Consider the following 15,000-nt stretch of genomic DNA (forward strand, 5'->3'; position numbering starts at 1 on the left):
GTTATTTTTCTTTTTGTTACCTTGAAAACATGTTAAAAGATCGTCTTTCCAAAACAAGTGGTTGGTGTTTCACAAATGGCTTTTCGGGCCCGAAAAGTTTTCGGGACTTTCGAGAAACGGGCCCCTGAAACGGGATTCGAACCCATGACCTCTGCGATGACAGTGCAATGCTCTACCAGCTGAGCTATGAACACACACACAGTTCATGTCTGCCTCATCTTCAAAGCGAGTCTAAGTGCGAAGTCTTTGTGATGGTAATTAGTTCTACTTTAAATATGAATGAAAACTAATTTTCATAAGAAAAACTTCGCACTTAGACTCGCTTTGAAGAGGAGGCAGACATGAACTCGGAAATGGCCTATTGGGAGCAGGTCAATTTTTTGAGCTCACGTGTTTCTGTGAAAGGACGTGACGAAAGAAATGTATGTTTTTGAAGTGCGGGCTACAGACGAAAGAGAGATATCTTTTGTTCATTATAACTAAAGGATCATAAATGAAATGCAAATAAAGTTGTGGTTGTTATTGTTTGTCAACTGGAGGCCACATTGGAGAAGAATACCATATTATTTTCTGAAAACTTTGGTGCTGTGTCATTGGGCGTCTGAAGTAAGGGAATTTGGTTATATCAGTATGAGTTTATTTATTTATTTGTTTATTAGGCTGATTTAGCAAACAGAACGGGAACGTCAGTGGTGACGTCGCGCGCAGCAAAATTACCAATGAGAATTTAGAATAGAGAAGAAAAGAGTGGAGTCTATTCTATTCTGAATTCTCATTGGTGTTTTTTCTGCGCGCGCCGTCGCCACTGACGATCCCGTTCTGTTGCTAAATCAGCCTATTTATTTATTTATTTATTTATTTATTTATTACAAGACTTTACAAAAACAGGTAGACTTGCACTAGATTTCTTCATAAATTGACCATCGAGGAGCGTTATCCCCTCAGGGAAAACTGACAACGAGCCAACGCTCAACCTGGTTCCCAGGGTCTCTCTTCTCTGCCTCCTTTAAAAAGGAGAGACCCTGGGAACGAGGTTGACCAACGCTCGAAACGTCAGCTTCCCAATCATTCTACGTTGATCATTTTACTTTATCAATTCAGTTAATACTATCAACTGTCCCTGCTCTTTGTGAATAGTGTGTTGGTTCCTTTACATTCCACAGGGATAATAACATTGAAGGGTTGTGAGACGGGGCCTACAGTTTATCGTCTTTATCTGAGAAGACTTGAAGGTCTAACCATTTGCAGATTTTATTACAAACTGTATGGCTATAGTTCCTCTAGTAAATACATTTCCGGCTGTTCGTAAAGGCTTTCGGATTTGCTGAGCTAGTTACGGCGGTAGGATTCACGCAAACGTGTCCTATGATAATATAAAACGCTGTGAATCACTGTGTTTACCTTGCATACTGCACATTTTCATTATTTATGTTTTACCTTTGTAAGACCCTTTTACAAGCGAATGTGACCTCGACAGTGCAAAAAACTCTAATGTGACCTTAGTAAATGAAAGACGATGACGAAAAACGACCGGTATTCTTTGAGTCCCGCTTTCCAACAAATCACTCAGTATCGTGTACAAGAGTCACTGAAATGTGCCATCGTTTTGTTTTTTTCCCAGAGGTCTCTGACATGCGAGAGGACGACATGATAAACATTTCAAATGCAGCGAGGCAGCAAGCCAAACCTATGCTTGAACCATTTGAAGACAAATGCAAGAAGAAAAAGGTACCTTTGCAAAATGGGATATCAATCACTTCAAGGCAAAAAAATATTAGGAATTGTTCCGGGTTCAATCCTGGCCTCGAGGTCGTATGTGGGCTGAGTTTCAGTCGATCTCAATCTGACTCCGAGGGTTTTTCTCCAGGTACTCCGGTTTTCCTCCCTCATCAAAATCCACTCTCAGTTAATAAGATCCGGGCGGATACCCTCGAAAGGGATAACCTCTGGTATCTCTCCCTTTCAGTGTGTTAAAATGAATAAAGTTTCGTTTCATTCTTCTTTCTTTCTTCTTACGGCCTTATTTCACTGGGTCCCTTGCATGTCACACTAAGAAATAAAATGAACAGCAACTTTGCTATCGAATCCGGGTTCCAATCGCTGTTCATAGTTTTCAGAGCAAATAACCTCACGGATTACTTAAAAGACAACCAACAACATCACGTTTTTGCGGATGGATCGGCTCACAGCCTGATCAGATTATTCAGTGTAGGATGAACTATCACAAAAGACTTCCACTTGATTGAGAAGGTGACTTCCGCTCAGTGACAACGGCACCTGGAGGATTAATTTCCATAACGATTGTGTCATTCATGGGTTCAAACCATTTTCAATAGCACAGTTTGATATTTCATTAAAAAAAAACTCCCAAAGAAAGGAATGACGTGTCCTCTTCCAAAGCATTCCTTGCATTTCTTTATTCAACCACTAGGTTACTCACCACTGAATTCATTCATCCATTTCTTCCCTCATTCATTGCTGAATCTATTCGTACACTCCTTCCCTTGCCGCATACATGACTCAATTTTGCGATTTCTGAGATGACTTATAAACTGTTGCCCTTTCAGATTGCCTTCAAGACGAGATTCGAGTTTGGTTCACCGGGAGAGGCCATTTGTCAAGTCGCGAAGGACGAACAGGCTACTTGCATCTTGCTCGGAAACCGAGGCCTCGGAGCATTCCGACGAAGAATACTCGGCAGTGTGAGCGACCACGTGGTCCACCATTCAAAAGTTCCAGTAATAATTGTTCCACCAAATGAACATTAGCTACTTAACCAAGAGTCTTGGCGTAGCAGAGCGGGTTAGAGCAGAAGATAGATGGCTCTTTGACAAACAAGGAACAGCAAGAGAACGGGAAGATGCTACGTTCCTTAATTTTCTCTTATTAACCACTACCCCCAACTCTGAGATCACATTTAAGCCGCCACGTAGCATTATTAGCATACATGTCGTTATTAAAGCTTGTTCATGCACGAATTGCCTCTGGTAACTCATAAAGTAAGCTTAAAGAAAGTTCTCAAAACCAAAGCCTAAACTTTGAAGCAAGATGAGTGCTCATATGTAATGACACATTAAAAACCTTTGTTTACACAGGTGCAGGGATGGCGCAGTGGTGAGAGCACTCGCCTCCCACCAATGTGGCCCGTGTTCGATTTCCAGACTCGGCGTCATGTGTGGGATGAGTTTGTTGGTTCTCTACTCTGCTTCGAGAGGTTTTTCTCCGGGTACTCCGGTTTTCCCTCTCCTCAAAAACCAGAATTTGATTTCATTTTCGTTAAATTGCTAATTTCAATTTACAGTTTCCCCGATTAGTGCTCTACAGCGCTAGAAGATTAGACACTTAAATAAAGTTCCTTTCCTTTCCCTTTCACATGACAACCACCTTAAATCTGTACCATTTTCGGTTCTGCGCATCGGCAGTAAGAAAAATTTTACCTCCGCAGTCCAGTACTGAAAACCTAAACCGTATGGCAATGTTTAATTCACGCTGATGACAGTGATTGGCGCTTATCCCACTTCAAACAACTCGGCTGTGAAATAGAGAGTCTTGTCAGACAATCTTGTTCACGCACGCCAACATTCCATTCCATTCCATTCCAAGGGCTTCGGAAACGAGTTCGTTCAATGGTGGAGTTTCTCGAAATCGCTGACCATACAACAAGCAGATTTCAAAAAGGCTGCTAAATCTTGGAGCTTGGAGGTTCAGCTTAATCCTCTATGAGGATCCGCAATATACACTTAAATAATACCACAGCATTTTACATTCGTTGAGAGCTGTCAGCAAAAAGGGCCCTTTCACCCGGCGTTCTTCATTAAAAAAATACAAACTGGCATAAATTCGTTTCAAGTGTTTTTTATTCCTTCGTTTTTTATTCATTTTTTATTTTCCTTTTAGGGCCACCCCGCTTTAGCAGGTTTAAATGGTCAGGTTATTGTAATTCTTGACATTCCAGATGAAGGAGAGAACAGACGGGTGGAATTAGGTTTTGCAAAATGAAAGGGTATTAAAAACGTTTGAATATAGTTCCTCAGTAGCCTAAAACACGAGAGTTCAAGATTGACATTTTTTCGATAGTAAGTTATTTATTTCAGTATTTGTTTGTTTGTTTGTTTTTGAACAACGGTTATTTAGTGTAAGCTACTCCCAGTCATTCTGCTATCTTTCAGGAGCAGAATAAACAGCTGTGTCGATCCCGTAGTGTACTTCTAAATATCACGCTTATTTCGACAATAATTCAGGTTCATTCGCTCCAAAATTCAACTTGATTACTCAGATTTCCTTCGTTTTCGCACTGGTCCATTACACCACATCCCAAAAATCTAAAAACTATCCTTTTTCAATCCTTTGCAACCGCCTCACGTCATTTCCGCTGATACGATTTTCGAAACGGAGGTACTGAAAAGAACACTCCAATAATTTTCCGAGTGATCCAATTCTGTTTCACCTGAAACTATTAATGCATCATGCCCTTAGAATGTCCCAATTGTGGCTACAATTTTATCTGTTTCTCAGGCCGCAATTAAGCCTACTGCAAAGCTCTTTGCGGTATGACAGAGGACTAGACCTTTGTAAATAAACATATCCACCAGCAAAATTGTCCAAAATTTGAATATATGGAGTATGCTGACATAATGTATCAACGAACTCGCCACAAGGCGTTTTATAAGGGTGATTTCTCTACAGTAAATCACACAAAGATTTAACTAAATGTCTGTAAAAGCCTTAAATTTGAAAATTAATTACAGGGTTCTGGGTTTGGACAAAAAAATAATTTTTATTTTTAATTATTCATTTTACTAGTAGCTGCTGTTTGGTTTCCTGAAACATTTGATAATAATCAATTGTCCAGTTTTATAAAAAAAAACCGCGGACTGTTCGCAGAATAGCGTGACTCGGCAAAAGAAACTAACGCACTCCAACGACGGAATACAAAGTTGACTTCAGACGATCGAAATGCCTGTACCTGACAAAAGAACAGTCTTGGTAGCCGTAGATGGAAGTGAATACAGCGAAAAAGCTTTTGATTGTAAGTATAATTTAAGCATTGCTGTGATAGCTATGGCAAAATGTATACCTTCGAAAATCAACGTTATTGTTTCGACAAAAGATTCTGGCCAGTTCGTTGACAAAAAAATCCCTATTTACGTTTACCAGCTGAAAAAACCCAGACTCTGAGAATGTGTAATTTTGGCAATTTGCAAGTAAACACATTCCAGGATCCAAAATTCAAATCTACACAGCGTCAAATAACTCGATGCATCGGCCAGGTCTCCTTAGACACTGAGAATTATCTTGCGTTTTCACATCAAACACTGTACCGTAAGGGCACAGTATCAATTTGTAAACAGTGCTAACCACTTTGCAAAGATAAAAAACAATTTTGTGTTTTTTCTTTGTTTTTGTTCTTTCGCTTTGTGGTTCTCAGATTACCGAGTAAGCAACGCACATGCATATCTCCTTGCAATCGGGCTGGCACGCCAGTTTAGCGTAAGCTGTTGGCATCACTTAAACGAAAAGGTGGCAGGCGGTAGTTTCTTTAAAATATTTATCAGTGTATGCTGCTCAAACGACATGGTTTATATCAATCTTACTCATTCGAGGAAAATCGCAAATTTTGATCACAAGAGCCGCCTGGGGAGAGCTATACAATTCTTGTCGAAAAAGTAAAATATACCGTTAGGCTTTTGCAGAGCTGCAACTGCTCTCTGGTACTCGAAAGTTCTTGATCTATCATCACACAAGCCATAATGGAGAACTCACTGTCTTCTAGCTCCCCGCTAGTAAATTTATGATTTTCCTGGTGGCGTGCGTCGAGGCACGACTTGGGCGTGAAAATATTAGGCAAGACATTGCCGTTTGCCCGTAGAAAAGAAAGTTTCATATCACTTTCACGACCAACTCATTCAAAACTTTGAGGGTACCGTGCTTATCAAGCGTGCTTAAAAACGTTCCTATATATTCTACCATTTCTTTTGCACTTCTTCGCCAAAATATTATTTGTTTTTACAATAAGCAGTACATCACCTGCACCACACATACGACAGGTGTTTGAAAATCGTTAGTTGGTCCGGAAAAGCTTCGGACTCCGAAGCTTTTCCGGTGATTTCACGAACGTAAGCGAAGCAGAAGCACGGCTTTCTGGGCAACAAACGTGCCAGTCATGCGGAATATGTTATATTTTGAACCAAAAGGAGGCTGGTATCATATACAAAAAAACTAATATTTACTGTAGCTGAAACTCATTTGTTCTTACTCACCCTAACAATTCATTTATCTGTCGCCTTCGTTTCCTGTGGAAAAAAATGGAAATGGCATTTGTTTACCCACGGAACAGCTTCAGAGCGCTGAGGAGCTCGTTCACTGAACATGTGTCCGTGCATTCCGGATCGAATTGGAATTTGGCAGTGTTGGTTTTTGTGCGGAGGGGAAAACCGGAGAACCCGTAGAAAAACCTCTCGTCCATTATCCAACCTAAATAAAGCTCTGTTATGGATGGCAACTTAAGCAATTCTTTTTTTGTTCTTAACGGACAGGGTATGCTGGCAAATTCAGACAGGCAAATGATCAAGTGGTGTTTCTTCATGTTTACGAGGCGCCCATAACTCCACCCCCGACGTTTGCACGTAAGGGAGTATCAACTTTAAAAATAGGATAATTCTCACAAGCGCCCCAAAGCTTAAAGTCCCTGTGAGGCTTATTTTTTTCACCGTTTTTTAACTTTTCGTTTAAATATTTAGTGTCTCGAGTGTAATATTTGAAAAAAAAATTCCCTCATAACGTATCCACGCGTTTTAGCGTTCCTTTGAGTTGGGTCCTGGTATCTAATAACGTCAAAGAAGTCAAGAATGTAATTACGATTTGAATCGTCAGATCGGCATCCGAAGGGTAAATATCGTCCGAGATTTCTATAAAGACTTTAAAAAAAGCTGTAGATTTTTAACAAGGCTTCTATTTTTACCCTTTTGCACGTTTCTTTCTGAAGAGATGCGATCAAGTCACTTCTTTGACGTGATTAGTTACCAGGGCCCAACTGGCTCGGCCAAAATTTTTCGCGTATAAATTAAACGCCCCGCAAAACGCGTGGATACACTATGGGGGTTTCTTTTTTTTTAAGGACTACACTCCAGACACTATAGACATTAGGGACTTAAAGCACAGACAACATTCGTAAACGCAAGAGTGTCTTGGTCATAAGTACGTTTTGTTAGGAACAAAAGCCACTAAATTCACGGCAAGTCAATTAGGGTGCGTTCGATTGACCGTATTCCGGAATAGGAATAAATGGAATAGAAGTTAGAAATCCTTCGTTTTTACAGAGATTCACATGAAAATTGTCAAACAATGATATTTTAGACATATCTTTATCATCCTTGTTGCTTCGAAACGCCAGACATACCGTTTTAAATCATCACTTCACGTATCCTTATTCCGGAATAGGGTCAATCGAACGCGCCCTTAGTCTGCAGTCTATTGCTTGTGCTCATATTTGCGTCTGTGTTGAAATCGCATAGTTAACAAATAGATTCCATGTTGCCGTGTGTCTGTTCAGTAATAGATCACAGATGACATCAACATGTGGTAAGAACGAAAAGTGACACACGAGGCGATAGCCGAGTGTGTCACTGATGTTCTTACCATATTTTGACGTCCTCTGAGAGAAATAAGTTGGAATAAGAGACAGAGAGAGTTTTTTTGACAAGCAGCGACGTTTTCCGTTTGCCGTTTGCGTATTACGAAAAACGTGTCGCTAAATCTCTCTGATAGCATAATATTCGCGATGGCCACGACATCATTGACAAAGATCACGTTAAATTAAAGTTCACGTCTATTGTTTTTTTTCGTTTTTTCGTCATTATTTCACAAGTCAATGACTCTGGCATATAATAATAGAAAATATTAATACTAATCGGCCGAACTATACAGGGACTTGGGAGAAACGGTGTAGCCTGCGAACGCCGACGTATTTCCGGCAGCCGTTTCAGAAACGGTGTGGATTATTTTAGATTCGCCGTTGTGTGGTGATGTTTTCCGTAGAACATAGAATTTGGTTATTTCACGACGCAGAATTTTCGAGAATGTAAAGGAAATGTACAAAAGTTCAAAAAGCGTGTATTGCTCGTTGAATACCGGATATTGGCCGTTTTTGCACTAGATGCATAATCCGTCCAGACGAATTACGCGTCTCTCATGTTATCTGTATAGTGTATAGTGTATAGGAAGAACTATATAAGACGCATTATCCATCTGAACGACCTTGGGGAAACATTATCCGCTTGGACGAATAATCTTCCGTTGTGCATCATTCAAGACGAAAAACTAAAGATAGTTCGTCCAGACGGATAATGCGTCCACTGTTCTGTCTTTATACTAGAGAGGCATAACCACACGAACAACAAGTGTTTGCCCAAGTTCAGTCGTCCAGACGGCTAATACGTCTCAAGTATAAAAACGGCCATTGCCTGGTAGAATTTTTGCTGATGTCGACGGGTCGTAGAGCATCATGCACGACGTGAGCACGGTGTAACTAGAACATGTATGGATGAATATATACTGTATGGACGAGTGTAATTTATTTTCAGCCCCGATGGAAGATTTCTCTATGCAAAAACTTGGATTAATGAATTCATGTCCTCCTTATTTGCTCAAATTGCCGGCTAAATATCTTTCATCGGATTAAAAGTCTTACCTGTACAAATCCTTTCTCTGAAAACTGAAGACTTCGAGAGCCTGCACAGTTGAAGTGCTTGCAAACAAACTGCTTGCAGTTTTTCATCAAGTTAACAGTTACGGCACGCCAGGAGAAACTGCTTAACCAAGAATGAATGCCACGGATTCCTGAAAATCAGAAAAGAAAGTCGGTAATCGTTAAACGCTTTTGATGGATAAGTTAAAAAATAAACCGATCACACAAAATCTGACATGTTTATGGTTACAAATTAATAGCACCACTCGCGACATTGATCCAGGTATTCGTCATCCAAGCGACACAAATTCAAAAGTGTTTGCACTTTACGGACTATATCTTCTCATTTGCATTTCCTCTTCTTAGCTATATATCATACCTAAATCAACGCATTTCCTGCCGGGATAAATAATACACTCCAACAAAGTATCGTCCATGCGAAGTATAAACTGAAGAAGTGTCTGGATCTTTCTCGTAACAATTTCATTAATCCAGAAATTACTATTTGCGAAAGTTCGAAATTAATCTGTTTATTCCTGGCCGAAGACTGATATCATATACTTACTCCTGGAAGTTTAAGTTCCGAGTCGAACTATATAAGGACTGAGTACACTGCCGCCCTGTCGTGCTTGTGTTTAGATCTTCTTGCGCTGTTCACAACGTCTCTTAACCAAGTAAAGTGTCTTCCCCTTGAGTTAGTCCCTCGAGATTCCCACATTTCCAACATCCTGCAGTGTCATATAAACCCGAACAATCGCAAGCAAGATTTACTTTCATTGAACGAGCATTTCTTCAATAACACACTGCATGGGTTGGTCTCAAGATAACATTATAAAACCGTACGAAAAGCAAACTCCTCCTTCCAAATGGCAATTGCATACAATAGAACGAGTTCCATACCTTCTTCCTCAAAAGCAAATATGAAATTTTCTTTTGTTCTTCGTTAACCAGCTCTAAATTTATTGATTTACTCTACACGAGCTCAGACAATAATACAATCATGAAGAACGTGCCCGTGAATCGATGTTAGAAACCGCTGGCGAAAATAGCCGCGAATGCGCACTGGCTGGCAATGATAATTTATTTAACAACAAGACGCTCTTCAGAGCGTTTACTCGGAATACCATGTTGCGCAGAAGTAAGGGTGATACATTTTGCAAGAGTTAGAAACAAACTACAAGGATTGAATAGGCTAAAGTGGTGTTCAGATATGCTAAGTACGGAACAAAAAAAGCAAATGTTTCTGCAGCAAATTGAAATCTGGAGGGCCCATGACAACGGATAACGCATTGGTGAACATTGCTTAGTGTTTACAAATAAAATCAATAGGTCATCGAGCAAAAGAAGTGGTACAGGTTTGGTAGAGGTTGTCGGATCGGAAATAACGTGAATCTACGAAATGCAAGGGTGACGTACAAAGTGAAACCAGTGAGCCAAGGGAGAGTGAAACACCTGCGTAGCGAGAGAGAAAACTTGTGAAAACCATTCTTGTAATTAATGTGGCTAAGTGAAATTTAGCCGCCCTCCTCTTACCAGCTCCACTAGCACTAAAGCAGCTGTATAGTTTCGAAATTAACAGTCTTGTTAATAATGCGTTGACCTCCCTCTATAGGTAGCTATATAAAAATGAAGACCGTGAAACAATTAAAAAAGTGACACCCGCGGATGATTCTCGTACAAAGAACAGCCAGGATCTACAACTCTTCCACTAAAGCATCGAGATTTCTGCCTCGCTCAATTCCATTTTTACTCAGAGCTGCAAAAATGTTTTCAGCTCACTTTATTGCTGACGCCTTCCTTAACCATATTAGGTAGAGCAGGTATATGAACGGATAGCCTGTGTCTGGTGAGCCATTGAAAATGCTGGGAATCTGATATCCGTAGTTCAGTTTTTATTAAATTTAGATAACAATGAAATAATCTCCAAACCTAGATGATCTCATCTAGTAGTCGTTTTTGAAGTCTGCAACACGATTTTTGGTTTATTTGAGATGCCGTTAGCACCCACATATAAGAACCTATAATTTAAGAACATGTTAGACTAAAAATTTCATATCCCCCTTTCATAAGAACCAGGTTCTTAATTTGGAAACTGACCCTGAAATTTTGTTCAAAACGTATTGTAAAGACCCTATTGGCCTAACTTGGAAAAATCTAGGTTCTTATCATTCAATGTATTGCTACACCAAACTGATTCTGCGCAGAAGTCGCTGAAAAACAACCCACTTTGTAGAGCCTCGGCTTCCTGTAAGTCACTAAAAATCCACTATGGCTGAATGATGATGATGATGGCTAGGGGATATCGTCGCGCACTGAGGATACATTTGCCATATTTTTTCCATTCTCCTTTAAACTTCAGTACTGTTCGCCTACAAGCAACTTTCGGGAACGTTCTTCCTGGTAGAGGCAATATTCATAAGTCGATCAGGCCTCATCAACATATGTTGATACGTTTTTACACTTCTGTCGCGTTTTCATCTCGGCGAAAACGAAGCAGAATATTCTGCATCAAAATTTTTTAATATGTTTCAGCCATCAAAAATGAAATGCTCGAAAATATTTTAAAATAGTATTAAAACTCTCACACTTTAACACAGGCATTCAGAAGTCTCCGTTTTTCCGTCCATCCATACTATGACCCCACGCGTTTTCAGAACACCGTTTCCAAAAGTCCCCGTATTAACGTACCTAATCCACACTAATACGATTTACGTGTAAGCTTTCCACACCTTTGTGTCGTTTTCAAAACCATCTCAGCACACTTCAGCCAGAGCTTTTCAATGACAATGTGTTTTCCAAAGGCTCAAGTTTTGACTTGCCGTCTTCATGAACGATTTCTAACGGTGTTCCACATTAGAATCCAAATACAAAAGAAAATCATTTTGTGAAGCGTTACCCACTTTTTACTGACCTTTAACACCCCGTTGTGTCAACCTGTCCGAAAGTATGTATCACTTTTATTTCAGACTGCACGAGTCTCCCCTCAAAGGAAGAGTGGGAACTAATGCTGCAGAAAGCTGAAACGAAAGCTAAGAAGATGTTGGCTAAATTTGAGAAGAAATGCAAAGATTACAAGGTGAGTGAAATTCACTTTCCAGTTATCAAATTTCAAGCGCTATGCTGTTTTCCGGGGGCCTCGCGCACTTTAAAACTATTTGGAGAGATTTTCTCAAGGACGGACTGTGCTTTTGATCTAGGGGTTTGTAGGTTTGTTAAGGACGGTGCCTACTATTGTTATTGGGCATACGTTCTGCGCATCTCGAGATACTCGGATTTCCTATCAGTGATGCTTACTAATACAGGGATATTTTTGCGCAGTTTAAAACTATCCGGAGAAAGTATATCTTAGTAAGTACTCTTGGTATCCAAAAAGAAAATTGGGGGTAACTATGCATTTTTGAGAGATAATTAAGCTTCAATTTGAGAAAGAACGCCCGTGATACATTGCTTTGTATTTTAAAGCTTTTTACAAATATTATTCATGAATTATCTTTGAAAAATGCGTGGTTACCCCCAATTTTCTTTTTGGATTTCGATAACGCTTGTTAAGATCTACATTTCCTGCATAATTACACACCGGGGCAAAAATATCATTTATTAGTAGGCACCGTCCTTAATTTCAATTTACAGTGTCCTCAATTAGTGCTCCAGCGCGTGCTAGACGATTAGACACTTAAATAAAGTTCCTTTCCTGTTTTTTTCACCCTTTCCTTTTGCCAAATTTGATCAGTTGTTGCTAATATGGGTGGCAACAGATAAGGATGATGATGATGACAACGACAATAGGGATATCAAAATCCCTCGCCAATAAAATTTAGAAAAACGTACACTAAGGAGAAGAATATTCAACAACTGTTCACCTCAGTGTCGGTGGCTAAAGGTGGATATTCGCGGTAAGGTAAATATCCGCCACTAGCTGACACTAAGGTGAATAATTGTTTTAGCATATAATAAAACAGTGAGATAGTGTAGCTCAAAAATATGATTTTAATTCATTTAGTCCAATAACTGCAGTATTTTCTAGCACAAATCCCGCTCGAGTTGCTCGGAGGTGAATAGCAAAGGTTATTCGGAGTTTGAGTATACGTAGCCAATCTGGGCGCGCCCTCAACGCTATCCGCTGTTCTATATACTAAATTAAAAAAGGTTTTTATTTGGTGTAAAAGTACTTCACCGTGATAGAAATGCGGAAGGCGTCCATATCATATCCTAGAAGACAAATTGATAGGGCACGGAGAAAATGATTTTCTCTTTCAGCTACCTTTCAAGTCCATTTTTGCGCATGGTGCCATTGGACACATGATCTGCACTACGGCAAAGGAGGAGAACGTGGAGGTCATTGTCTTAGGAAACAGGGGATTGGGTACCATTAGACGAACAATTTTTGGTAGTGTGTGTGATTACGTTACTCAGCGCATGCCTGTACCAGTTCTGATGGTACCCACAATGGACAGTTTCAAGCAGTAGGGAGAAATGATAGGATAACATTAAATAACATCTTAGGAAACCAAGTTTCCCTTTGCAGTGACATTACATGAAGTAAAATGATTGGAAGTAGATGATAAGAGGTAAGATTCACAAGAGTAACAGACACATACATCTTTTGCATATATCCGGTAGACAAACGAGGCGGGATATTATGGGTAGATTTTTAAAGTGCCTATCACTTCAAAAAACTTTTCCACTTTTTTTAATTCTCCGAAATCGTCCCAAATATATTGTTATTTTTAGCCGGAATTTTTGATTGAAAGCTAACTTTTTTTATTCACATCGAAAGAAGGGAAAAGTGGTCATGGTTTGATCCATGAAGCAACGAAGGGAAATGGGCTCGAAACAGGGTTGACGTCACTAATTACTTTGCAGGGCTGTTATCAAAGAGCAAATCACAATGCAGAGCAGTCTGTGACGTCAACCCAGTATTATACCGATTTCTCTTCCTTGCGCGGTCGTAAATCAATTTACAACCATTTTTCCACTTTTAGGATCCTCTCACAATGATTTTGAAGGAGGGATTTTTACAAACCAAAGAATTAGTCTTGAACAAGTGCAGAGAATTGTTGAGCGGAAAGGATTTTTTGAGGTTATAGACAATTTTAAGTATTTCACCTGAAGTGCTTAGCACAATCGCCGAAAGGTTAAGCGTTTTGACATCGGTGCTTATACATAAATACTACAGATGTGTCATCCCAACAAAAACGATGTTACTTCCTGAAATGAAGATCTATCCTCCCAGTTCTGTTTTTGATAGGCAGGACTTTTCTTTCGTAGCATAGTCTAGTAAGGACGTTGTGTAAAACGTAACAAAATGTCGCGATAGGTTTCGGTCGATTATCAAGTTATCCTAAGTGATACACAGACCCGATTTGTCATCGGAGAGCAGGAGGTGCCATGTTAATTTTAATGCAGGTAATTTTACTATGGAAGCCCAATAAATTTAAGTCCCATCTAAAGTAACCTTGAAAACAAGGGTGGAGTTATGATTGTGGTGGGAAGGGGGTTAACCTCAGATTTCTAACCTTGAGTTGCTCGTTGCCCCTCGAGCCCTTAGGGAAGTATACATACATGACCACTTTCAGAAATACCATAATTCTCTTTCTTTGCCCTTCAAAATCTTGCATAAGCAGTTTCCAGTTTCTCGGGACTTACAATGGCCCCAAGAGAAAATGAAAATAATGCTTATGCAAAATTGTGGAGGGAAAATAAAGAATATTACGTTATTTAAGAAAGCGGCCTATTGTATTATTCCCGGGACAAAATGAGTCGCATACATGATATACTTACCAGCCATTAACACCTAGAAGGGGAGCAGCACACAAAAATGGGGATCCGCCAAATACGTGGCTCCCAGGCTCCACTTGGACAATTTCCTACTTCGGGTTCACAACGATCTTTAGGCTGGCGAAGCAGTGTTTCACACTTCTTTTAAGAAAATATTCAAGAGATTACCAGTTTGGATCCACTTTCAGCCGCGACCATGCATAGCCTGCGTGGCAAGCACTAAAAGGGAAGGCAAATGGGGAGAGGAGCACTTGCTCTGTAACATTTCGTTTGATTACATAGGAAAACGCATAAGGTGTTCATGTAAACGTTTTTATTACCAGGGCTCAAATTTACAACCATCTGACACAGAAATAATTACACTTTATGTCAGTGGAAACGACAACCTCGCTCCCAGGGCTTTTCTTTGCCGGGGTGCGGAGAAAAGCCCTGGGAACGAGGCTGTCTTTACAAGTCCCTATTTGGTCATGAGAATGTAATAGCCTGACCAAGTTTAATTGTCAAACTGAGAAGGGACTACCAGTTCTTAGCTCTTA

At 39.9% G+C, this 15,000-nt stretch overlaps 3 protein-coding genes and 1 long non-coding RNA gene across 4 annotated transcripts in view; 2 read left to right on the plus strand and 2 right to left on the minus strand.

The window, feature by feature from the left end:
• LOC137973749 (uncharacterized) overlaps positions 1-2,974 on the plus strand; it is a 7,726-nt gene extending 4,752 nt beyond the window's left edge. Inside the window, exons 3-4 of the mRNA XM_068820637.1 lie at positions 1,622-1,728; positions 2,568-2,974. Of these exons, the coding sequence (XP_068676738.1) occupies positions 1,622-1,728; positions 2,568-2,768 (308 nt within the window). The 3' untranslated portion in view covers positions 2,769-2,974. The remainder of the gene's footprint in view (positions 1-1,621; positions 1,729-2,567) is intronic.
• The window catches only part of LOC137973753 (uncharacterized), a 104,828-nt gene extending 96,060 nt beyond the window's left edge, over positions 1-8,768 (minus strand). The window contains exons 1-2 of the long non-coding RNA XR_011117308.1: positions 8,690-8,768; positions 6,261-6,293 (exon numbers count right to left, since the gene is read on the minus strand). This is a non-coding gene — a long non-coding RNA (uncharacterized lncRNA). The remainder of the gene's footprint in view (positions 1-6,260; positions 6,294-8,689) is intronic.
• LOC137973750 (universal stress protein YxiE-like) lies at positions 4,801-14,166 on the plus strand. The gene is made up of 4 exons (XM_068820638.1): positions 4,801-5,029; positions 6,537-6,626; positions 11,653-11,762; positions 12,944-14,166. The coding sequence occupies exons 1-4, from the start codon at positions 4,957-4,959 to the stop codon at positions 13,151-13,153; spliced, it is 483 nt and encodes a 160-aa protein (XP_068676739.1). The 5' UTR covers positions 4,801-4,956; the 3' UTR covers positions 13,154-14,166.
• Positions 14,167-14,762: 596 nt separating this feature from the next.
• LOC137973748 (dual specificity protein phosphatase CDC14A-like) overlaps positions 14,763-15,000 on the minus strand; it is a 23,762-nt gene continuing 23,524 nt past the window's right edge. The window contains exon 19 of the mRNA XM_068820636.1: positions 14,763-15,000. This exon is cut by the window's right edge and continues 2,627 nt beyond it. The gene's annotated coding sequence lies outside the window, so the exon portion shown is untranslated.

The sequence above is a fragment of the Montipora foliosa genome, chromosome 10 (assembly GCF_036669935.1).
Source record: "Montipora foliosa isolate CH-2021 chromosome 10, ASM3666993v2, whole genome shotgun sequence".
Taxonomy (NCBI): domain Eukaryota; kingdom Metazoa; phylum Cnidaria; class Anthozoa; order Scleractinia; family Acroporidae; genus Montipora; species Montipora foliosa.